Genomic DNA, 26832 nt, shown 5'->3' with positions numbered 1-26832 from the left:
TTCCTTCATTGCACTCTACTTTAAGCAATTAAGCAAGTAGAAGGGTGAAACCCCATGGGACAGTAAGCAAAGGGACGTCCTCGCCGCCTGCTCTGGGTAATTCAGTTTAACTTAGCAGACACCTTTGCACAAATCATTTTAATTACAATTTATAATATCTCGAACAGCGGTCGTTTCATATGACCGCCGGGCTTTCTAGTATTAAATAATGAGGAACTACATTAATTTTTTTAAGCTTTCTTTGCAGCACAGTTCTATTTCCTTTCATGAGTTATGCCTTGAAAATTTTAAAAATCACATTTACATACCTACCAACCTCTAAAGATAAACATTCAGAAGATTTCTCCCCCAAATTCAGAAGATTTCTCCAAAATTCAGAAGAACACGAAGAATTAATATCATGCTTTCGTATTAAAAAAAATAACAATTTATACAAATAGAAAAAAAAAATTGTACTTACATTAGTAAATCTCAATTAAGTAGTAACTAAAAAATTTATTAGGAAACATAAAACAAGAACTTAAATGTTACACAAAAAAATTATTGCAATGAATTTAGAGTGCATTTTTTGGCTTTAGCCAAAATTTCTTTGGAAAATGTCCTGTCATAACAATTAGTTTCCTCATAACATTTAGCAATTAAAATGTTTTCTAGAGTTTTTGGTGAAATTGAAGAACGAAACATAGTTTTGTTTTTCTTCACAACACTGAAGACTCTCTCGCACTCAGCATTACTGTGTGGAATTACGAGAATAGCACATAAAACTCTTGCTAGTCTATCATATTTTGGTGTTCCATCAGCTCTTTTTATTCTTTTTAAGGTACCAACGAGGACATCAAGTCTATCTTCTCCAGAACTGGCAAAGTCTTCAAACTGTGCAGCAGAAAATTGGTTCTGTAGTTCATCTAAAGCATCATTATGGCATTCATTTTCTTTAATTGTTAACAAAAATGGAAATTTATCAATAAAAAAAACGAATCTTTTCAAAATATGAATTTTCAATTTGTTTCAAATTTGCCACTTCAGCATTTAAAAGAACTTCATTTTGCAAAGGAAACTTCCTTACAATGTAATCACAGGCTGAGGAAAAGTACTTTCTAACACATTGAAAAAATTATTTTTTCTCATGATCTTTCAAAGAATTTACAAATTCACTGGTTTGATTTCCAATTATAAGATCATTGTCATCCTTTTGATTTGCCAAACTATTATAGGCAACACGAATCAACACATTGTTTTTCACAACGGACGGTTTTACAAACTTAGTATAAAGTTCTTTCAAAAGATCATTAAGAATTTGGATAAGCAGGGGACATTTTGGCGAAGCTGATTGTAGAAGGGTATCTACACTTTCAGAAATCTTAATGGTACTTAACACAAAACTACAATATGCTTTGTTCAAATCCGTCTTCTAAGCATTTTCTTTTTAAAGGGTTTGATTCTGTGTGTTGGCTTTTCCCTTTTAAAGCATTTTGATTAGAAGCAAAGTTGGTTTTCGGAATCTTATATGCCGACAAATTTGATGGGATCTGTGGTTTCGTTTTGGTCTCTCCGTGGAAATATTATAGCAATGCATCCCACTGTTCAATAAACCTTCCTAGCGCTCTGCCTAAGGATAACCATCTCGTGCATACATGTTTCAGAATTTTTCTCGTTTCACCAGAGCACAGTTCTTGGAAATTCTTTAGGTTTTCTTTCCTTTTTACACTTTTTTCCAGATAGCAATAGGCAAAAATCGCTGAATTGGCGAAAAATTCTAAAATTTCGACAAAAATCACTAAAAACACTTGAAAAAGGAAAAAAATCGTAAAAAATGGATTACGATCGTAAAATCGTAAAGACAAACGCATTTTCGTAAAAATTACGAAAAATTCATAAAAATTGGCAGGTATGCATTTAGTTTCATTGGCACTACTACCTCAGGTAATTAAATAAACTCATTTGTTCTTCGCCTCTTTCATTCTCCTTTGTTCAGCATTGTTTCTTTTTCAAAATATCCAATTTATACACAATTAATTGAAGATTATTAAAAAAAGTATTCAATGTTAATACTTAGCAGTAAAATAAAGGAAAGATTATTCACACCCACATGAACAGTTGACAACTCACTGACTGCTTATGAATTGATAAGAAATGTTTTATTAGTTACGTTTGCATTTCATGGATATCACTTGCTCCATAAGTAATAATAAAAAGAAGCATTTTACAAGAAACATATTTTAATAATCGAATTTAGTCAGTTTGAAAATACAACTTCAAGGAATAGAAATTTTCATTCTCTGTTGATTGACAAATAACACTTTTAGTGGAATCCTACCCTTCTCATCAAGCAGTAAATTTTACAGTCTCATTAGAATCCATTATGACAGAAAAAAAGAAGAAAAGAAATTGGAGGGGGGGGGAAGTAGCTGAAAAGAAAACACAATGACTTTACATTAAACATATAAGCCCATTCATGCATATGCATACTTGCACTCATATGAAGTACAAGTAACATACAAAAAAAAAAAAAAAAAAAAAAAAAAAAAAAAAAAGCCCAAAAACATGACACTTTTGCTTACAGTTGATACTCTAGATGTAGATAATCAGAAAGTATTGTTATTTTTTAACTTTACCAAGAACTACGTCATGGCAATTATAATCTCCAACATTTGATTTCTTCTAATATTTTTTACTTACCTCAGTCATAATTCAAATCGTCTTACTCCCACATTCAAGTAAAATTTCTTTGGTATTCTAAAAATTCAAAATATAACTCAAAGCTTTTGTATCAAAATTTGCATGTAAATGTTTCATGAAAATCAAAGAATTACAGTTTACTGAATCATTAGTATTAAATTTCAGATTTTCCCTACTGTACTTTTATGCAAATATGCAATAAATATTTAAGTTTTTCAGGATGATAATCCCATAATGATATAAAAAATAACTCAGCTCATGTTTCTCAGGTATAGCAATACAATCCAAAAATTATTCTGATTAGCCTATATTTAAGGGTGCCCCTTGGATTATCACCAAGTTATTTTTTCATTTACAGTAACCTGAGTAACTGAATGCTACGGAAACCCTGTTATGACATAACTGGTTGCATGATTGCAGTGATTTTGACTGATGGGAAAACAATTTGTAAGGTCTTATTTGTGTGTTGAATGTTGGTTAGGAAGTATGTAGCTTATTTTATGCTTTACATGGTAAAATGATTGAATGTAGTATGATTAATTTGAAGTTTCTGTATCATTTGGAACGAAAGGGGAAAAAAGCATTGACTGGTGTGTAAATGAAGGTTTACATAGTAGCCATTATAAGTGTCCTGTTCGTACGAAGAAAATGTGTATGGTCGAACGTAAAGATCATTCAAATGGCTTTGAATGTGTTTGTCACAAGAAAGGTTCAAATGATCACCATATAAAGTGTTCCATTAGACAGGAAACGTGGTCTGAGGAAAGTTTTTTGGATGCTGTTAATGAATTTTGTGTGCCACAGACTGAAGACACAGAAATTTTTAAATAAGGTAAGTGGATAATTAAGACACAATAACACGCGGAATAAGTACTAATTCAGAAGTCAAACAACAAAAATCAGCGTTAATTTTCAAAGGACTAGTTTCGATGGTTTTACCGAACCACCATCCTCAGCTGCAACACTGCAAATGAACAAGATAGGAAATTAGATAAGGTAAGAAAGCCTGGACAAGAATAGCAAGTAGAGCCATCTGTTGGTGAAACCAGAACTAAAACATAATTTTTTTAAAGGGCAAAGGCAAAGATGGATTGGAATTCGGATCGTTAACAAGAACAGAAAGATTGTTTTGAATGTGAAATGCCTCTAGAAAATCCAGTTCTCCAATGGAAGATGCTTTTCGAATAATTTTGGCAGCAGAAAAATTGAAAGTGTGATTTTCAGACCAACAATGTTGAGCAACAGAAGACTTCTGTGTTTCCTTTTTTCTAACATATGCCTCATGTTCCTTGATGCGAAATTTTAGGGCTCTCTTAGTTTGGCCAATGTAAATTAAACCACACTGGCAAGGAATCCTATAAATACCCCAAGAATTCATATCCGGAATGGGGTCCTTGAGTATGGAACTCGGAATTTCATTGATGAGAGAATAAACAACCCGAAAGTTAAATTTCTGCAAAATATGTGCAGCTAAAGTTGCTGATGGGAGAATAAACAACCGAACTTTAGTTGCACATATTTTTCAGAAATTTAACTTCAACTTTAGTTGCATATATTTTGCAGAAATTTAACTTTCGGGTTGTTTATTCTCCCATCAATAAAATTCCGAGTTCCATACTCAAGGACCCCATTCTGGATATGAATTCTTGGGGGTATTTATAGGATTCCTTGCCAGTGTGGTTTAATTTACATTGGCCAAACTAAGAGAGCCTTAAAATTTCATGTCAAGGAACATGAGGCATATGTTAGAAAAAAGGAAGCACAGAAGTCTTCTGTTGCTCAACACTGTTGGTCCGAAAATCACACTTTCAATTTTTCTGCTGCCAAAATTATTCAAAAAGCATCTTCCATTGGAGAACTGGATTTTCTAGAGGCATTTCACATTCAAAAAAATCTTTCTGTTCTTGTTAACGATCCTAATTCCAATTCATCTTTGCCTTTGGCCTTTAAAGAAATTACGTTTTAGTTCTGGTTTCACCAACAGATGGCGCCACTTGCTTATTCTTGTCCAGGCTTTCTTATCTTATCTAATCATTATTTCCTATCTTGTTCATTTGCGGTTTTGCAGCTGAGGATGGTGGTTCGGTAAAACCATCGAAACTAGTCCTGTGAAAATTTTGAAGATTAACGCTGATTTTTGTTGTTTGACTTCTAAGGTAAGTGGATATTTCCTTTGTGTAGTGCATAGTGTTTTTTTTTATGTTATTTCATTCTTTGATTTAAAATGCAGTTTATTGACATTATACATTTTTTTGTTTGGCTCTAGTGTAGAATTGGGCGTTCCTTCTTTTTTGAAGTGAAAATAGATTCATATGTTACATGGACAAAATCAAGCCAGTGCGCAATGCCGAGTTTGTGCAGTTCTTCGACTTATTATTTTGAATTTGTTTAGCAGAGATTTTTGGTGCAAAAATCGCCACTACATAAAACTAAAATCAAAGAATTGCACAAACTAAGTGTCCATGTACCACCAAAAATCGCCAAGGGGCACCCGTAAATAGATTTTTACCATCATTCTTTTTAAAAGAAAGTTACGCATATATGCATATAGAATTTACCACATACGAATAAAAAAATCTTGCTTAAACAAAATTTATGTTATTAAAAATTCAAGAAATATTGTTGCGCACATTGATCTGATTTTACCACCTTAGTTGCACATTTGAGAAAATACAGGCAAGAGAAAAAAATTGCTCTTTTATCCAGTGGTGAGATTCAGCCAGTTCACAACATATCAGCATAAATAGTCCTTAAAATAATTTTTTGGCGAACAAATCTCAGTTGCTAAAATTGTGTTCTTATACTTTTGTAGGCAATCTACTGCTGCTTAACTAATTTTAACACTTATTTAGACAGCAAATCAGTTCTTAATGTTTTTTTAATCCCACTAATTTTATTATTTTCTCTTTTTCAATACATTACTTAACAAAGTTATGTTTCATAATACCATATATCTAATTCTATTATGGAAGATTTTAATGGCATTTTATACAGTTAATAACCTTGAAAATAAAGTCTTCTAAAACAGTATCTTCTTAAAGTTAATACAGTTCACAGTCCGTAATCTGGACGTCCATTATCTGGAATGATCTATAATCCAAACCTCAAAGCCACAAACTTTTTTTTGTATGGTTTACGCATGCGCATGTGGGTTGGGAGGATGTGTCTCCAGCTACGTTAAAAAATGCTTGGCATAATTTATGGCCAGCTACCACATTTCATGGTGAGGATGTTGAAGATGATAGCCAAAAATTTGAAGGTTTTCGGACATCGCAAACTAAAGGTGAAATTTTCCAGTTATTGGATTTTGTAAAGAAATGTGGTGAAGTGGTAAAAAATGAAGATGATATAACAGAAATTTTTCATTGCGATGGCAATGCCCTAATCATCAATCAATTAATGGACGGTGAAATCTGTAGTATAGTTCTAGATCCAGAAAATACCACTTCCGATAGTGAGGAAAGTGACAGAGAGGTTATTGAAAACAAAAAAAAATTCGATTGGCAAGTTAGTATTCTTGACACAGCAACTACAGGACTTGTGGAACTTTGTAACTGAACAAGAAATTATGTCTTTTATAGAATTAAAGAGAAAGTATTAGCACAAAAAATGAAGCAACTTAAACAACTTACATTGAAAGAAGTGTTTAATAAAGTAAACAAATAAATATTAAGCTGCTTTTGTATAAATTTTGATACCCTTTAGATCATAATTGTTCTTTATTTCATAAATTACGGTTTCATATTTTTAATTGTATAATTTCTGCATGCCATCTTACAAGATTGAAATTGATGATCTATAATCCGGAATCGCCAAAGTCCCGACAATTCCGGATTACGGACTTTGTACTGTACATGCAATTATGTGTGTGTGTGAGAGAGTATGGCAAAGCCTCGAGGGCTATCTGCCTAAGAGGAGGGATGCCTTCGTGGAGGACTTTCTAAGGGAAACTGGCTCGTATACACGTCACACATGGGGAAAACCACGAAAACGGCCATGCAGCCAGCCCGTTCGCGGGATTCGAACCTCGGACCAAACTACCAGTGTTCAGCGACTTTACCGCTCGGCCGCTGGTGGGCCCTTACATGCAATTATGAGTTTGAAGCATATGCAATAAAGAATTTATTCAAGCTCTTTTAATTATTTAATTGAATACAAGAAAATACACATGGGATGTCTGCCCAAGGAGAAGAATGGTCTCATGGAGGATTTTCTAAGGGAAGCTGCCTCATATTTATATTACATAAATGGAATCCCCAAACCATCCATGCAATCAACCCATTCACCAAGTTTCGAACTTGGATCAAATTTCCAGCATGTAGAATTCTTAACTATCTGACCACTGATAGGATAGAATTTACTTTTAAAAAGCACAATTAAATTGAATAATTGTTTAAACTATTATGAATAATAATATTTTAAAACCATATGCATACAGAAGTTTTTTATGGAGGGGCAGTACTATTATTTATAATTGTTTGCTTTTGAACAACTAGATTTTCTTTACTACATAGCCGTTGCGGTAAAAGTTTACAATTGGGTGCCTTTTGCTTTTGACGATTCTTTTTTGGCGCCAGGAAGGCACAATTTCAAGATGGCCGCTACACAAAACCAAAATATAAAGTCAAAGAATTGCACAAACTCTGTGTCCATGTACACATCGATCTATTTTCACTTAAAAAAACAACACAGAATTGCACAAACTAGGCACAGAATTGCACAAACTATGCCTTAAATTTGTCCATGTACACATCAATCTATTTTCAAATAACAAGAATCAAACAAAGTATAACTAATACTACTGAACTTTTTTATTCAAGCTGGTGCATATTCTTTTCTATAAAAAATTGATTAGTGTGTGTTGTCCTATAACAAAAAAATATCCAAATGAAGTAAACATGTTTATTCAGATTGATAATATATTTTATATTTGCAGCATATGTAAAGCCATAATGTTACAAAATACACAATCTTGTGCAAATTATTTTGGGTTCTTTTCTTTAACGTGGTCATGGTAATTTACTAGTTTTTTTCATCTGCATTTTGTTTCGGCAAACAAATTTTGAAATGAATTAAATCTGTAACATGTTTTAAACAGCTTACATTTAAATTAATTCTAAGTTTTTTTTTTTTTTTTTTTTTTAAATTTCAGAAAGGTTGATTTTTATTTTGCAGTTAACAATAGTTTACTAGTATAATAAATTTAATATGTTTAACTCCTTTCAATCCGTTTTTGTTACTATAAGTTATGTATATTTGTTTTAGTCTTAGATTAATGCTTTTTATATTATTTTACTGAATTTGTTTAATAATTCAAATGGGTAGAAAGAAACTTTTTCAGAAATCCGTAATAATTTGCACAAGACTGCAATTCTATAAATGTGATACAATTGATTGTTTTAGCTGCAATAGTTAATTAAAACTTAAGATAAGAACAATATCAATAAACTAAGTTAATTTTCAAACTTCCAGTTTTTGATTTGTGGTGAAACAAAGTTGATAAAGAAGAATGCATGAATTTGACTGAGATAAAAGTATGGCTCATGCAATGTCTACAGTAGGAACGAATGAGAGCTCATCATTTCGACAGTGGCTTCTTTGTTTTAATAATCAAATGGTGGCTTAGAATAGGCATGTTCTTATGATACCGGACAGTTTTGCACCCCACAGCGTACATAATCTGACCATAACCAATGTAAAGGTTCATTCCCTCCCCACACATGCAACAATTCATCTTCAGCCTTTATATCAAGGCATTATTGGAGTTATGAAGAGGTCTTGGAAATGCCTGGAAAGTCACAAGCGACTTTTCAGGCATTTTGTTCTTATCTATGACAGCAGGATATGCAGAAATTTTTCACAAAAAAATTATCTGTGAGTAATTGTTTCAAGTTACAGTACAGTAATTAATGTAGTATTGCTGTTTTTTCAATGATGACACACATAATATATTATAATATTTATGTTACTATATACTAAAAATGGTTAACGTGTAGAAAAAATGTTCTAAAAATAAAATCTGAGTTCCCAAAGATTTTTTTCTGGTTCACTGGGATTTAATGTTAACAAGGGTTTACTGTAATGTAAATATATTAAAAATAATAATATATATAATACTGATTTTTTTTACTAATGTTTTAATGCTAGCACATGGTACACACAAGATTTGGTGACATTATGATAAGCAGTTAACAAGTCATTTTGGTGTTAAGAGACAATTTTCAAAATCGTGCCATGGCCATATTGTATACTAAGATTTTACCTTACTAATATACTAAAAAGGGCATCAGTATTATCAGTGTCATCAGTTTAGTTTATTAGTACATCTTATAGTTTCAATGTAACAGCAGGAGTGGTATAAATATTAGTGCATACTATTTATACCTCTCCTCCTCTGACAATTAAGTAAAATTTAGCAGTTTTCCAGAAAATAGTAAATATGAAAATATATCTTTAATACTTTGATTTACTATTAAAGAGTACATCTATCTTTTCCAACTTCAAAATTATGTAACATCTAGAAATTTAACCAAAAGGCAAATAGTAAATATGAAAATATATCTTTAATACTTTGATTTACTATTAAAGAGTACATCTATCTTTTCCAACTTCAAAATTATGTAACATCTAGAAATTTAACAAAAGGCAAATTAAACTTTACAGTCACACATGCACTACACGTTTTTTTTTTTCTTTATAAATTTTTAATCCTTTTATTTATTTTTTGTATTAATGAAAATACTTTTTAGTCCCAAAATATTTTGAAGCAACATTCGCAATAAACTATTTTTATCTTCCAGAGTTTTAGTTTTAACATTTTAAATTCTTATAGCTACTCTTTTCAAAGGACAAATAATAGCTTTACGCTAAATTATATGCTTTTATTCCCTCCCCCAAAACATAAAATTATGTTCAGAAGCATAATTGATTCAGGAAAGTCAGAAAATGTTTTAGATTTAATGAGGTTTCAGAAATCCATAATTAATTCAGGAAAATTTGTTTTCATGGCATGGTAAACAGCTGAGACTTTTTTCATTAACTGCATACAGAATGCTAAAATCTTTCAAACTAAGAAATTCTTTAAAATAAATCATTAAATAATTTTAAAAAGAACATTCTCATTATTTAAAATTAAATATAATTCTAGACCTTTTAATGAATGACAATTTTCGTTTTAATTTGCATTTAAAAATTTCAGAAAACATTATTATACTGGAATATAAATTTAAAAATTACATCAAATTATAAAGCTCCTTGACTAATTAAATTTTTAAAAAAAAAATCGATGTACAATGAATGAACTATAATGGTTCAAATCTTATAAATTTGTAATTATATAAAAAAATAAAATGTTGAAATGATCTGCAATGTGGTTATTAAAAAAACGTTTTATCCAAAGTCTTAAAAACAATAATTATAGCCATTATAAGTACTACCGTAAGGTCATTTATAAATACAGCAGTTTGAATATAAGATTAATTTCACTCATTCGCAATTTTCTTCTAAAATTTCATAAAAATGAACAAACACCATTAATAAATTCTGTTTATTTCCATTAGAAACATATCGCATTTATCACACATAAAATGAATAAATAATGCTATGAGCTATAAAAGACAATGTTTAAAAAAAAACGATGTTTTTCAAAAATATTGTTTTTAATCCTTTGCAATCAGCAAATAAAACGGGATATTTCTCAAAGAGATGTAAAAATTGGCGGTTACAAATTGTATCTTTCTGTTTATTTCAATTTGAATATGCAAATAAGTTTATTTGTGACTCGCATGTACACAAAACAATAAATTATGCAAATAACGGAAACACGGAGCACATGTCAGAACCATCATACCGCAATATGAGGAATGAAGTACTAATCTATCACTTTGCTTATAATGACATGAGATTATTTCGATGCACTGCATCACTAATTACAATAATGTTATCTCCTACCGACCGTCTTAGTACAAATCAACCTATCAGCAGACAGCCGGCCTTAACACCTTTGTATACTATATGGTATCTCAAAAGCACAATTCAAGTTATGAAATATAAATTATGATAAGGTAACAATTAGATCAGTTACTAAATTTTAAATAAAGAAAACGGATGCTTACATTATTCTGTTGAAGACGAATGAGAAAATGCAATTTTTGATCAAATGATGCACTTCGATTTTTCCTCTGGCAGGTATTCAGGGCTAAATGCTTACTTGACGCAGTCCATGCCCACCGCACTATAAATTATGATAATATCTTATAGTCAAACACAACCACGCGTGTTCTGTTGACTAGAAGGAGTTGAACTTAACATTCCTTTTTTTTTGCCACAGATCCTTATGATTGATTTGCAATGCTATTCACACAGTAATGTTAAAGAAATAAACTAATTTTCTTTCGAGTAGCGTTACTTGGACCTTTGTTGGGATGATGTCCAGTTAGGGGGTCGATGTAAAAACTGAAAAAATTACGATTACATTAATTTTTGAAACATATAGCATTATAATTAATATATTTGAAATTCAACCATGCACTCAGAGTTTTTTACATTGATAATTACTTCATTAATCATCAATAAATGGAAAGGTGTTACATAAAGCTTTTAAAATAATATGACAAATGAAAATTTAGGAAATAGCCCCCGTTATATTTCCAATGTATACATCCGCTCAAACGAGAGAGTACTAAAAGAAACAAACGTTATTTCATGTTAACCGCTATTCAATTATTTAAAGGATAACCAAAAGTTGATAAAAGTGTTATTTATAATAATTTTTATTCCATACATAGTTATTAAAATGTCAGTGTGAAAAATGATAATCATTGATAGACTGAGCGTATAGAAGCTTCTGAATAGTAATGTAAACAGAAGGGGGGTGGTATCATTTGGCTTTGGCAACAGTAATGGAGGCTGTGGAAGAGGAGCGGAATGCTGAATTTAATGAGGTAACATAAATTTATGCATTAATAGATTAATATCAAAACATGGAAGATTTCTTGAAGTTGGTATGAAATCATTGTTGGTCAGTTCTGTTACACTGAATTTAATACCTGATGGTAATGTTTTGAAATAAATTAAACAACTGAAGATTTAATAAAATGATTGAATTATGTAATTAAATCATTTGTTTATGCTAAAGTGGTCAGCGAAGTATAGTTTTAAAATCCAGGATAATTTTCTTTTAAATTTATTGATTGTGTTTTGGCAGTTGTATCATTTTAACCTTTTACATTCTTAAAAAATTAGTATAGAATTTTTATTTAGAAGATAATTTCTTCGGTGTAGTAAAATTTGTGTCTGAAATAAATAAGCTGTATAATCGTTATGTGGCCACATTATTGTTTCTAAAGGAAGTTTATTCATACATGGTAAGAGAAAATAGTATGCACAATAAATTTGCTTGAGGAATTATGTAAAATTCTCGTTATTTCAGAATATTTTCTTTTCGGTGAATTATCTGGTGTTAATTTTTTTGTGTGAAATAATATATATTTTTTTATATTTAATAATTAATTGTGCCTGTATTTATGCGGGGATATATATAACAGATAGATACTATATGTCAGTAGAGCAAGTGAAGTTTGTATTATTTGTATAGAGCACACAAAGCTATCACATAATGTGTTTTTGCTCCAAGTTAAATATGACCAAATCAGCTTTTATAATTATCGAGTTATTTATTTTGTATATTATGTATGCTGCAATTTAGTAAAGATGGGAGTTCATCATTCTTTGTTATGGTATTTTTGCGTAATATTCTGTATAACTGTATTTTTGTTACACCATATTTTTTCCCTGTTAAACACAAGCTAATATTTTTTTAATTTGTTTTAGGATAATGACTTTGAGGAACACAGTTCTGATGATACTGAGGAGGTACTGTTATTAATTTATATATCTTAACATCCAGTTGCTATTTCATACGATTTTCATTGCAGAAGCTTTAACGTTATTAAAATAATTTGGAGAAATGTTTTTAAAAGTGTGGAAGCAACAAATTTCAAAGACTGATGATATGTATCAATTATTTAGCTTAAATGTAAACATTTCAAGTGTAACATCATTGCATATGTGAATTATTTGTTCTGTAAGATTTTGGTGTTTGAATCTTGTTACATTCTATTTTCAAAAAATAAAATTTTATGGATTTATACCAAAAGATTTCACAGTCCTATTCTGTTATCTTCACTCCCCAAATCTGCTAAATAAGAAACACATTTTTTAAATTTGTCAACTAACTGAAATGAGAAGAAACATCATGCAGAAATCATACTGGTTAACTTCAGTGACTCATATGATTATTCTTTGTGTTAAGACTTCAATAATTATGACAATAATAAAGATTTTAGTTCGAAAGGGTGTCAAATAAGCAGAATCGCATAGTCTCAGGAAGAGTGCAGTCAGCCTTTTATTTACCTGTTAAGGATTTACTTTTAGATTATGAATATATATATATATATAAAAAAAACTGCTTTTATTCCAAGTTTAGTTTTTATCAACATTTTCTATACTTTTATTGTTTAATTTGTAAAACAGATTAAAAAATAAATCTAAATATATGTATATTTAAACAAATTTAAATTTTAACAAACATGTATATACGTAAAAAAGCAAATTTAAAGTTAAAATTTTGAGTTTTGGAAAGGTAGAGTGATCATCTGGTATGGTGAAAGGGATGCATGGAACAAAAAGTGCTGAGAACCACTACTTTGGTCACATATTTGTTTAATTAACAGGCTTTGCTTCTAAAGAATTCATGCTATTTCTTTTTTATGTTAACATATATTATTAGTAGTATTTTCTTTTTCTAAAATATTTACTTTATATGAAAATGCTATGTAAATAGGCAGACCATGTATGCTGATTTCTCAAGAGTTCTTGGCCATCCCATTGCTTTGATAAAAATGATCCCTTATCCCATATATAATAAAAAAAAATGCACTTAGGCAATCATAAATTACTGTTCATTACTTTTCAATATTATGAATTCTAAGATAGCTATAGAGTCGGAGTGTATGATTAATATTAGGTTAGGAATTGAGACAATGAAAGCTATGCTAAATTATGTTTACAAAAAATAATACTCTTCTGTTATCAAAACTGGATTCAGAAATGTATTTGTTCATGTATGCAATGTGTATATGTACATATGTATATATGTTTATATATATATGCACACACACAATATATGCACATACTTTAAGTGCACACATGCATTCATACATCCATTTCTGAATCTGGTTCTGATAACTGAAGAGTATCCAAAAATCTGTCATTAGTTTGTGAAGTTTTATGATAAGATGTAGAAAGATTCAATTGTTGTATAAAGTAACACTATCAGAGAAATTATGGTAAAACCAGCTAATCTTTAGAAAATGGTAACAGGTAGTTTGGTGACATTTTGGTAAGGCGATAAAGGTTACTGGCAATAATCTGAGAAGTACATAGTTCGAATCACAGATTATTTTGTCTCAGAGAAATGAGAGATCATGAGACATGTAATGTGACATTTTCCGGAAAATTCCGATTGTGATTTTAGCTATTAAGCACTTAGAAACAATTTTGCTGTTTAAGTGCAGAATCGTCCACTTATTTGTTTGGTGCTTTTTACAAGAGTAAGAAGAATTGGATTTTTGTCAATTTTCTTTGACATTTTAAGTGAAAATTAGATCGATGTGTACATAGATAAAGTCAAGAGTGTGCGCAATACCATTTTTGTGCGATTCTGGGATAATTTTTTTAAGTGAAAATAGGTCGACATGTACATGAATACCGTGTATGTGCAATTCTTAAAAACACGGCAAGCAATTTGCGATTCATCACTTTCTCTTAATTTCACACCTAATCTTTGTCATGATTAAGCATTTTTGTTCCATAAAAGTTCTAGTATAAGCGTAATTTGGCTAGCAGATTGTTGGAAAAAATGTTGAGTAAAAAAAAAAAAAATGCCTTTACTTCGGGAAAACAAAATGGCGTCCAAAACAAAACTAGCAGGTTGCTGTAGCAGGGTTGGTCGCCAAATTTTCACCAAAAAATTGCCAAGTTACCATAATGTAAAGATTCACCATAAAACCTTGGCCAAATATAGCTCGCTTTAAGTGTGCCAATAGTAAGCTAATTTTATGTCAATTTCTTTAATTTATTTTTCCCATGATTAACCCCTGTTTGTACCATCCATGTGTTCTGTGTTTGTCTTCCGGAAATATGGTCAGATAGAATGTGTTTAGTTATTCAGTTATAGTTCTGTTTGAGAATATTGTTTCCAACTTGGCTTATCTTCTCATACATGCTGTCTTATTCTTTTTTTCTTTGGCAATAAAATTGTGCTTTTTAATTATATTTCTTATGGATAATTTAGCTTTAAATTTATTTATTATAAAAGAATGTTCACAAATTTGCAATAATCAGATCATATTTAATCTGATTAGCATACTGAGGTTTATATGCTGTAAATAATTTCATTTGTAAATTATTTTGCATGCTGTTAAATTTTTAACATTTTTTAAAATTTAATATAAAATTATCACAGATTTAAATTTGTTTCAAAATTTCCAGGTAAAAAAAAAAATTTAACTAAATATTTCTTTATATAAATAAATATTGTACAGTATGCAAATATGAAAATCATGAAGTTAAGCTTAAATTTCATGGTACTGATATTTGTGTACAGCTATTTATTTATGTAAAGAAATTTTTGGTTAATTTTTTTTTTTTTTTTGGAAGAACGGTCTATATTCTTGAAATAGGTAAAGTTTTATATAAAATCTATATCAATCTGAAATTGCTTTTTTGCATAGTTTTAAATTTTAGGTTGGGATATGTGTGGCGTCGACGTGGAGACAGATCTAATCCGGCAGTAACTATGGAACGCCCCACCGTGCGATAGCGTGGCATAATGGTTTGGGGTGCTATTGCCTACGATTCCACGTCCCCTACTTTCAAGGGCCGCCTAATGCAATTTTTCAGCAGGATAACACCCGACCACACAGTGCTCGCATCTGCCAACATACTCTGCAAGGTATACAGTGCTTCCCTGGCCACCGTACTCTCCTGACCTGTCAGCAATCGAACATGTGTGGGATGTGATTGGATGCCGTTTGCAGACTCTGCCCCTGCCTCGTTCAGAAGACGAACTGTGGCAAATGGTTGAAAGAGAAGGGAGAGTCATCCCTCAGGACACCATCTGCACTCTTATTGACTCAATGCCTAGTCGTGTTTCTTTGTGCATCGCTGTCCGCGGTGGTCCTACATCCTACTGAGCCGACGCCGTTCTCGCTCTGTATTCTGACTTTCTTTTTGAAATAAAGATCACTTATTGCTGCTTGCTGTCTCTTTTTTCCAAATTTCATTACTTTCTGACCACTCCTTCTTGGTGTTGTATTTTCAATATCAAGCAGTGTATTTTCCATTGTGCTTTAAATTAGTTGACTGAAAAATATGGAAATTAGATTTAATTCTATTGGAAGGCTGTTGTTTAAAATGAGGCTTATAAAGTGCAAAAGTGAAATTCTCTCTTCATTATGTTAAAACAATTTCTTTTTGTATGAAATTGAAAATTGCTTTGATCATAAGCTTCATGTTCCTCTGTTAGATTTCACTTAAAATATTTATCAATTATATGTATTACATTATGAAATATTTTGTTCAAGTATATATTTTGCCCAATATGGTTCTTTATTTTTATTTCGCAGGAAATTGAACCCAAATTGTGCTATGAACGCCTGACAAATGATGTACCTAATATTCTAAAAAAAGATGCAGCTAGTTGCATTGCTGTCCATACAAAGGTCTGAAGGAAAATTATGTATTTTCAATGATTTAATTATTTAAATTATTCCATTTTCTTTCTTTCTTTAATTTGTCATACAAATATATTACGAAGGATGCCATTACTTTGAAATTGTGCTAATTTCATATATTTTCAATGTTTTGCATTAAATAATTAGCTATATTGATTTGATAAATTTTTATGGTTTTTTAAAAATTTCTTATTTATATAATGCTGTTTTTATCACAACATATTATAATGATGTGTATTTTTAGCCCAAAGGGCAAGGACTATTAATTTCGTGTAGGCATTCTGTATTGAAAACTTTGAAAGGCTGTATCACTTTTCAAATTGTTGCCACAAAATAATATTGCCTTATGTTATATTTAAAGAAATTAAATAACGAAAAATCTGCATAAATGTATGTATATTTCTCGTATTGTGATAAAAAAGTCTGATGTGTACATCACGTGACTTCCTTGTACGGAATATTAAATTATATGCACTATGTTCACTTAACAGCATTAGATTTCATTCATTTTATAACTCAGAATGCACAAAATTTATATTATCTTAAGAATTATCTAATCGTTGCCACATGTTCTATTCAAATACTAAAATAATGTATAAAATCTAAAACAGTGTATAAAAGAATTAAACAAATAAAAAAATGAAACACTTTTTCATGGACTATTCAGTATTTCTCATTCAAGAAATTTAGTTCTTACTTCGCAACAAGGCAAAAATGCATAAAAACTCAAAATATGTACATTAAAAATTACAAAGTAAATCTTAAACACTTATTTACTCGAATAAATTCCAAAATGGATTAAGAATGATTTAATTCGCAATAATAAATGAAGGCATTATCTTTGTTGTTGCAAAGCTTAGTTTCTCTACATTGGCAACAAATCCATTATTCTGCTGTTTCAAATGTAAACAAACATGGCTGCCATGGTAATAAAAAATTAGGCTTAGCCGCACTTAACTTTTAAATTCTTCATAATTCTACAAATATTGCTTGCAGATTTCCTAAAAGAATAAAAACCTTAAGCGGAAAATAAGAACAACACAATTCAATCACTTTTAAAGCAAAAAATGCACAATTTACAAACATATAAGAATAAAGAATCGGAGCTCACAGAACCGAGTAACGAAGTGTATATATATATATATATGTATATATGCATGTATTTATATACTTTTGGTGCGGCCAAAATACAAGGTGCACATTTTCATGTTATAGCAGTCCTACATTCCAAAATTTCAACTTTCTGAGGCTACTCGTTTTTTAGTTATGCGAGATACGTATGTACGTACGCACAGACACCACAAAAAATTCTCTTTAAAGTTGATTTTAAATCAGTTATCTCCAGTGCATAAGACTGTGTATCAAAGATATGCTCTTTTTTAAATTATTTTGTGAAATTGCTGTTGAATTGGATTTTATGGTTTAAGTGCGAAGAATATTTAATAAATAAAGGTAACACACAAAACATTAAAAAGAAGCCCCTTTGGGCATACTTTAAAAATCTGAACATTTTGTTTTCTTTTTTTCCCCTTCAGTTTCTTGCTCTAGGCACACATCTGGGAGTAATTCATATTCTTGATCATCAAGGAAACAATATAAGAAATAAAGAGCTTCTCTTGGTAAGCATTAACTGCTATTATAGAAAAATTTTGTTTTCTTTTCTTTCGTGTTTTCATCAAATTATTTCCATTAAATGCATATACAGTACAAAGTCCATTATCCGGAATGATCTATAATCCTGACCTCAAAGTCACAAACTTACGCATGCACGTAAAGCGTTTACCCATGCGCGCTTCCGATAGTGAAGAAAGTGACAGAGAAATTATTGAAAACGAAAACATTTTTGACAAGTTAGTTGGTATTATCAACACAACAATTACGGAACTTGAACAGTGGAATTTTGTAACTCAACAAGAAATTATGTCTGTTTATAGAATTAAAGAGAAAGTATTAGCACAAAAAACAAAGCAACCTAAACAACTTAACATTGAAAGAAATGTTTAATAAAGTAAACAAATAAATGTTAAGCTTTTTTTTTTTTTTTTTTTTTGTAAATTTTGATACCCTTTAGATCATAATTGCTCTTTATTTCATAAATTATGGTTTCATATTTTAATTGTATAATTTCTGCATGCCATCTTACCAGATTTAAAATGATGATCTATAATCTGGAAAATCCCCTCATTCGGAATCGCCAAAGTTCTGATGAGTCCGGATTACGGACTTTATACTGTACTTTTATTACACTTATTTAAAAATTTTACTTGCTCAGTTTTGTTATAAAAATATTTATGAAAGAAACCTTACAATAAAGGCCTTATTTTGTTAATTAGGCTTTTTTAGAGTGTTAGGTTCATTCTGAAGTCAGTTCTTATTATAGTTGTCTGTATATGTATTCATAGTATTTCTCACGTCAAGCACTTTTCTGGAAACCAGATCTAATATTTTCAAGTTAAAGATGGTGTTAGACAACTAACTGCCTTTGCTTCTTTTCTTTTGTTTAATTTGGCATTAGAATAAGTGGTCTGAGATTCTGGAATTAATACTAGAGGAATTATTTTCATAAAGATAACTGGAATTTTTGCTGATGTTGGTACATTAGCCCATGGATACAGGGAAGCAGCAGATAAATAGACTTGCACAAAGCAGCAGATAAGAGACACTTAAATATCAATGAAAACAAAATCATATTTGTGCTGGTTACAAAAGAACCAGTAAATCTTGAATACCTTGAAACAGGAAATAGTGAATAATGCTATGTATTTAAGCTTAGAAATAAACTTAGAAAATAATACTGATACAGAACTTAAGAAATCTTTTGCTGTGTTATTACTGCTTTGAAAAGTATATTAAAGACCTATAGTTACATATGGCATTGAAAAAGGATTTGACTAAGGTATAAAAAATTCATGTAACTGTTTTGGAAGGAAAGCTTTAAGAAAAGTCTGTGATGCTGGGAACATCGAGACTTGTAACGACATAGATATAATAATGAATTATGTGAAGAAAGTGATATCATTGAATAAAATAAAATTCATTGCATGAAATTTGCTGGTCATATTTGCTAAATGAATTAATTTCGAACATTTAAAATGTTTAACTCTTTGAGGTTTGGTGCATAATTTTTTTTTTTTTTTTTTTTGAAAAATAGCTTTACACATAGATAACTAACCCCTAATACAATGTTGTTTCATGCAACAAAAAAAAAAAAAAAAAAAAAAAAGGTAAACTTTTAAAGTAATTCATGACATGGTGGGATACCGCTTGTCCCACAGCGCACCTAGAGCAGTAAAATGGCATCTTTGCCACAGTGTAAATTCTCCTAACATGCTTATCTAAAGTGCTAGCTTTAGCAACCAAATGAAAATGCAAGATATAAAAAGCGTTTTTGAATAGTATCTAGAAAATATTGATTATATTCGTAAAATTGAAAAAAAAAAAAACTTTAATTACATAATTTAAAAAAAAAAAATCACTCTCTGTACGACTTTTTAGATATTTTTTAATTTCATAATAGATTTGAGACAGAGAAGATTTTCGCTTCAGTACTTTATTTGCTACAGATTTGAAAAGGAAGATATTTAGAAGGTCGTCACGATTTATATTCACTCCCTTTTCTCTGCTTAGGATATTTTTCTATGGTGAATCGCACTTAATATCCATTCAGTATTCAATGACATTTCATTTTACAGAGTTATATTTTCATTTCTTTCGGTAAAACTACTAAATATTTATTAAATTTTAACGTTATTGCAATTTATTAAAAAATATAAATTTGCATTATCAACATATAAAATGAACATGATACTTGAATTTAAAAATTTTTCAACGGTGCTGCCATCTTGTAGCAGCAATTCCTACATGTGCGGTGGAACATATTTAATCCCACCTTTTAATATCAACTATTCTTAATTAATATATATGAATTTATTTAATAATGTTTTTAGAAAAGGAAACTTTCACATAAAAATATTCATTCTAACATCAAAAGTTAATAATTAATAAACTGCTTCAAAATTAGATCTGCAAAGAACTTTTATTTTACATTATTTCTATGAAAGAATATTAGTGCTACCATCTGTTATACATTTAGAGAACTGAAAGGCATAATTGTATGTGTTTTAAATGAAATTTTGCAGCTTTCATCTGGGAGAGAAAAACTGATAAAAAAGGTGGGATGCTTGGTGTCCCACTGCCCGTCAAAGGGTTAACTGTAAATTCTTTTTGGAAAACAAGTTCAGAGGAAGGCCTAGGCTTTGATAGCTGCATTGTAGTGATAATGACTTCAGTGTTGCTAAAATTACTAACTGGAAAACCTTGGCAAAATGGAGAGCAGAGTGGAAGAGGCTTCTAAAGAATGTCATGGGTTTTCTTGAACTGTTGTGCCTGTAGAGGAAGGAGGTGTGCAAGCACTAGCCAGTTATTATTAAGTTTAATATATATATATATATATCTTTTATAAGCTGTGGCTTTTTTATGCTTTTTCAAGTAATAAACCTATTGGACATTTTTGAATTTAATTATAGTAGTAACAATTTTGTTTTTAATAATAGTTGATCTATTTCAAATAAATAAGAATAAAACTGTTCATTTGAAATATTATTTATAGAAATTATTATGAAGTATAAAACATAACAAAAAGAGAAAAATTCTAATATATTCAAAAACTCAGTACATAGTGGATTCCTATGTACATATACATACTTTATAATTTTCTTCTCTGATCAACATTGTTCTGAAAGCTTTACCAAATTTTTCCCTTATGTAAGAGAGAATCTTTCATTGCATAATTCATTGATGCTGCCTTAATTAATTAATGGATTTGTTCATTGCTCTCGTTTAATAAATAATTAATACCTTTATGATCTTTTAGAGGTTTCTGATTTTGTAAGAATTATTTCTGGTGATTGGTATCATGGGTGATCTTGTGAGACCATAAAATATTTTATTTCATTTGAATATTTCTTAGTTGCTACACTGTAATTCAGTGAATTTTTATCTTTGGCTTATATATAATTTGTATTTTCCTGAGGGAAAAGTAGCTTATTATAAATATAAGAACTAATTTTTATATATAATCAAACTTTATCATAGCTATCAAACTTTTCTTCAAATAGCTATCAAACTTTTCTAAGCATATAGTAACATACAATCAGCTCCCAATAAACCAGGAACAGATCATCTGCACTCTGTCTAAAAAAATGTGAATTTATTTATTGTGAAATACTGGAGGAATTGTTATCACAAATCATCAGTTCAGTATGAAGTTTGAAATAAAAATGTTCAGTATCTGAAATGATCTAACTGCATAACTAGCAATACGTTTTTAGAATTTTTTTATGAAAAGGCAGAAATAATCACATTCCAGGTTTGGTTTTGGTAACTCATGATCCACCTGTGCAACACGGCAATGTTCATATTTATGGCCGCTTGTCTCACTGTTGGGTAACGTTTTCTATAGTTTTATACGGGAATATAAATTTCTTCAGCCTCCTAAATCACTCTGATGATATTAATCCCAAATTACAAATGTATATAATTTCATAAGTATGTTTCTTTATTACCTGTAAAAATATACAATGTTCTAAAATTTTGGAAATAATATTCATTTTGTTTTCTTATAAAATGGTGTTAAAAATATATGATTATGTGCTGCAGTTTTCTGAAAAGCACAAAGCATTGTGCAAAAATTGATATAAAATACCATGTTATGTTCTATGCATAGTAACCTGCAGATTTTTTTTTAAACTTATCTCATGAATTATAAATGTACTTAGGTCATGCAGTAGTACTGCTCTTGCAACCCTTATGCATGTCAGCAGTTAATGTGTTAATGCTTCATACATTTTTTCATAATAAAGCCGGAATCTTAACTTTGGCACTAAATAAAACATCTCTGTATTGAAAAACTCTATCATTTATAAGCATAAATCTGTATGATCAATAACTTGGCTTCATAGCTGGCATACATCTCAAATTGAAATTTTGTACCAAAGTTCATCACTGTTTTTTAGATCTGAATAACTTGTATCCCTGATGCGAAACTGGCGAATAATTTTTTATTATTTGTTGCATTCATCAATACATGACTGTCAACACATATCATCTTGAGAAATGACTCATGCAGCCTTTTTTTTTCTTTGTTATTGAGTACCAAACAGCATTGCATCTTTTTATATTCTTAAGAAATGTCAAGGCACGATAAGATGGCTTCCCCGCAAAGCAGTTTTAATGTTGCCATAAGATGGCAAAGTAAGGCAGGGTTGCCACATTTGGCGAGAAATCGCCCATTTGACGACAAAATTGGTAATATACCTTGGTGGATGGAAAACCTTCTGGAACGAATTCTTACCGGTTTAGCCCAGAATATTCTCAAACACAGTCTGAAAGCTATATAAACCCTGCTGGTCCGCAGTCAGTCAGTCAGTAGTATTGAGAGTGTATCTCGTCTAGCGAGTCAGTCCGTGCGGAGTCGATCGAGTTGACAGCCGGGCAGCGAGTGCCGAGTGGGTCGTCGAGTGCACCGAAGGAGTCTGTTAGTGTATCGCGGTTAGTGCATCGTCAAGCTAGCATGTTGAGCTCTGGGAACGATTGCACCGAAGGGTCAGGAGCTGTGCTCGTGTGTCGTCCAGTGCATCGCGAGTTGTAGCGTGTCTCGTCTAACGAGAGTACATGGAGTTCCGAGAATGACCAAGCAGAGTCGAGAGCTGTACTCTAGTGCTTTGCCGTGAAGCTGTCTCCACCGTGATAGCCTGATAACCTGAAGGTTGTGTCACTGATCGTGTCAGCATGTTTATAGTAGTTCATCAATGACTGTCAAACGTGTTTTGGAGCTGGCGTGACAATACTGCTAAATAAAGTGTGTTTTGTTACTTCATCAAGTGTCGTCGTTATTCAGTCCAAATCCTCACGAACCCCGTACGAACGTGAAGGAAGAAAATAATGTAACAACTGGTGTCAGAAGTGGGATTTTCGAGTGAATGCCAGTGACCCGCCTGCAGAGGAAAACCATGGCAGAGGAAATGAAGACTTTGATGGACTTCTTAGCCGAGATGAAGGCTGAAATGAAAGCTGGACTGGCTGAGATAAAAGCCAGATATGATGAGATAAAAGCTGAATATAAAGAGATGACAGCTGAGATCAAAGCTGGACTGAAAGAGAGTGAAAGCCGGACTGGAAAAGAAGAAACCCCGACGAGAAGAAATAAATGTTGGCCAAGAAAAGGTGTGAGAGCAACTCCAACAGGTGAAAATGGAGCTTACAGAAGAAACTGGAGCCATAAAAGACAATATGGAAGTGATAGAAATGGTATCTGAAGAATCAAAGGATGAAGAAATGAAAGAAGGGAAGGAAGTAGCTAATGAACTATCTGAGGAAGATCCATAAATGAAAGATGAAATATCTAACGTGATTAAAGACAGAGATAAAAAAGATGAAGAAATGAAAAACGGGAAAGAAACTTTTGATTTTTCAAGTGCCTGAAGTGGAAGAAAGTGAAAATGCGACTGTTACGTTCTTGGAAACTAATAGCGAAGTAATGAAAACATAGTCAGCAAGTGTTGAACTGTCTGAAAGTTCATGTGATGCTGAGAATGAAGAAGCTGATGTACAGCTGAAGCAGTGTGCTCCAGTATTGCAAGAAAATTCACTTACCTCACGAACTGTGTGTGTGTGTAATAGTGCAGATTTTGCAGACAAGGGCTTGATTCTAAACTTGGATACTTCTGCTTGTAAAGGATCAGATTCTGTTCACGACCCTGGCGCAAACATTGGAACTGAATTTCAGGAAATAGAGGTAAATAAGCATGTAGCATCTGCTAAAAATACCGATGTGAACTGTATGCATGCTGCAAATGAACTACAGAGTGGTGAACAAACTGTTTCACATCTTCCTGTGGGTGACAAGTCTGAAAGGACTATGTCTTCAGATTGTGATATGTAAAACAGAAATGCATCTGAGAACTGTAGTATAAAAAAGTATTTGACCCGGGTATATTTTAATGAAAAGACTGAGACTGAAATTCATTCTTAACTTTAATTTGTATAATTTAAAATTGTGATGTGTTTAATTTGTGTATATAACTTGAACATAGTGTAAATATTTGTTTCTTTTAAAATTGTGATATGTTTAATTTGTGTATCTAACTTGTAAATAGTGTAAATATTTCTTTCTTTAGTTATGTTACTTGTTTGTTTTATTATGTTTTGTTTGTATCGAATTTGGCTTCTGACCAAGGGTTGTACTGCCCGTGATGTGCAGTCCTCGGGAGGGGGCAGTGTTACAAAATGTCAAGGCATGGTAAGATGGCTTACCCCGCAAAGCAGTTTTAGGGTTGCCATAAAAAGCCAAGGGAAGGCAGGGTTGCCACATTTGGCGAGAAATTGCCCATCCGGCAACAAAATTGGTGATATACCTTGGTGGATGGAGAACCTTCTGGAACAAATTTTTATCGATTTAGCCCAGAATGTTCTCGAACATAAGCTGAAAGCTATATAAACCCTGCTGGTCTACAGTCAGTCTGTAGTATTGAGAGTTTGTCTCGTCTAGCAAGTCAGTCCGTGCGAAGTCGATTGAGTTGACAGCCGGGCAGCGAGTGCCGAGTGAGTCGTTGATTGCACCGGAGGAGTCTGTTAGTGTATCACGGTTAGTGCATTGTCGGGAGCTGTGCTCGTGTGTTGTCGAGAGCATCGCGAGTTGTAGCGTGGAGAGTCTCAAGCGTACGTGGAGTTCCAAGAATGACCAAGCAGAGTCGAGAGCTGTACTCTAGTGCTTTCCCCTGAAGCTCTCTCCACCTCGTGATAGCTTGATAACCTGAAAGTTGTGTCGCTGATCGTGTCAGCGTTTTTCTAGTAGTTCATCGACGACTGCAAAACGTGTTTTGGAGCTGTCCTGACAATACTGCTAAATAAAGTGTGTTTTGATACTTCATCAAGTGTCGTCGTTATTCACTCCAAATCCTCACGAACCATTTATGAACGTGAAGGAAGAAAATAACGTAACAACTGGTGTCAGAAGAAAAGAAAAAAATGTAACAATATTAACATTTTACTTGGCAACAATTACAGATTTCATCCAACTGCTTTACAAAGTGGAGTCGTTTGCTAAAAAGAAATTTAATTATAATTTCTTTCCATGTGTAAAAAAGAGTTTTGTAAATCATATTCAAAGGCAAAAAGATAAAATTTATTAGTGCTTGAATGCAGAATAACTGATTTATTGTCTTAATAAGCCTTAAGTATACATGGGAATTTTTTTTTCAAGGCTCAGATAAGCTTTAAGCATATGCGGAATAGTATTAACTATTGATATGCGAGAAACAGACGTAAGTATAGTAAATAACTAAAGTACCATACATTTCTATGTGTAAGCCAAGAATATGTTTTTTATTCAAAAATGTTTCCAAATTTCAAAATTCGTATATAACCCAAAATGGAAAGGAAAAATCCCTTAAATATTAAGCACATCACAATTAGGCTGAAAGTGTTGCCAAGCAGGTAAAAAGGATGGAATATTATCCAATCAAATCACTGTAAAGTAAAATGCCAGTTTTGATAGTTTTAATTCTAGTAATCCTATCTGAAGCTAGCATATTTTCTTCACTTCTTTGTTTCGTTTAGTATGGCAGTAGCTTTTCCATTTTATTTTTTGTCTGGAGGATGAGTAGGAAGAGAAATTCTTATACAGAAAATGTCAAACTATAGATGATCACATTTTCTGAAAATTCTTACAATGGTATGGCTGCATGGCATTTCTCCTAACTAAAAAACAAGTTCAAGAATGGAGAAAAAGTGTCTTGAATTAGCAGGAATGCCAAAATCCAAAATTGTAGCACATGCTTGTTTTCTATTAGCTGGGCACAAATTTCACCATTGTTAGATTTTTTGTTTTGACGACAATGCAACGGATCAGCAAAATAAACAATTTTGATAATAAAATAATTCATTTTCACAAAACAAATAAGACATTAAATTTAAATTTAATTTTTTTCATAAACTTAAGAAATAAAAAAGTGCTATATTTAGTGATTTATTGCTTGCACCTGACAAACAGAAAAGTGAGTACATTTTTTGTCAGATAAGCAGATCCATATATAAGCCAACTCCCATAATTTAGGTTTAGAAAAAATTCGAAAAATTGTCCTTTTGTACATGGAAATATATGGTGTATTAAGCCTCTGATGAATTTTAGGCCTGGTATTTCTAATTAAGAGAATTTGTGAAGAAGTTATAATAAGTGAAGATTATATAATAAAAGTTTTCCATTACAATGATAATGCTCTAGTCGTCAGTCAACTAACAGATGTTAAAATCTGTAGTATAATTCTAAATCCAGACAATATCACTGCCAATATTAAAG

At 31.4% G+C, this 26832-nt stretch overlaps 2 protein-coding genes across 5 annotated transcripts in view; one reads left to right on the top strand and one right to left on the bottom strand.

Annotated features, from left to right (window-relative positions):
• pdm3 (POU-domain protein pdm3) overlaps positions 1-11347 on the bottom strand; it is a 61242-nt gene extending 49895 nt beyond the window's left edge. The window contains exon 1 of the mRNA XM_035363234.2: positions 10794-11347. The gene's annotated coding sequence lies outside the window, so the exon portion shown is untranslated. The remainder of the gene's footprint in view (positions 1-10793) is intronic.
• A 59-nt stretch (positions 11348-11406) lies between these two features.
• The window catches only part of lt (vacuolar protein sorting-associated protein light), a 99303-nt gene continuing 83877 nt past the window's right edge, over positions 11407-26832 (top strand). Inside the window, exons 1-4 of one of the 4 annotated variants that reach the window (XM_035363232.2) lie at positions 11407-11621; positions 12511-12552; positions 16368-16463; positions 18011-18094. In XM_035363232.2, coding sequence (XP_035219123.1) covers positions 11580-11621; positions 12511-12552; positions 16368-16463; positions 18011-18094 — 264 coding nt within the window. In that variant the 5' untranslated portion in view covers positions 11407-11579. The other 3 variants (XM_035363228.2, XM_085814614.1, XM_035363230.2) reach the window with 3 other exon arrangements.

The sequence above is a fragment of the Stegodyphus dumicola genome, chromosome 4 (assembly GCF_044657685.1).
Source record: "Stegodyphus dumicola isolate Sdum_Otavi_A_Nest chromosome 4, ASM4465768v1".
NCBI lineage: Eukaryota > Metazoa > Arthropoda > Arachnida > Araneae > Eresidae > Stegodyphus > Stegodyphus dumicola.
The sequence above is the reverse complement of the archived record's forward strand: the minus strand, read 5'-3'. Positions and strand labels throughout refer to the sequence as shown.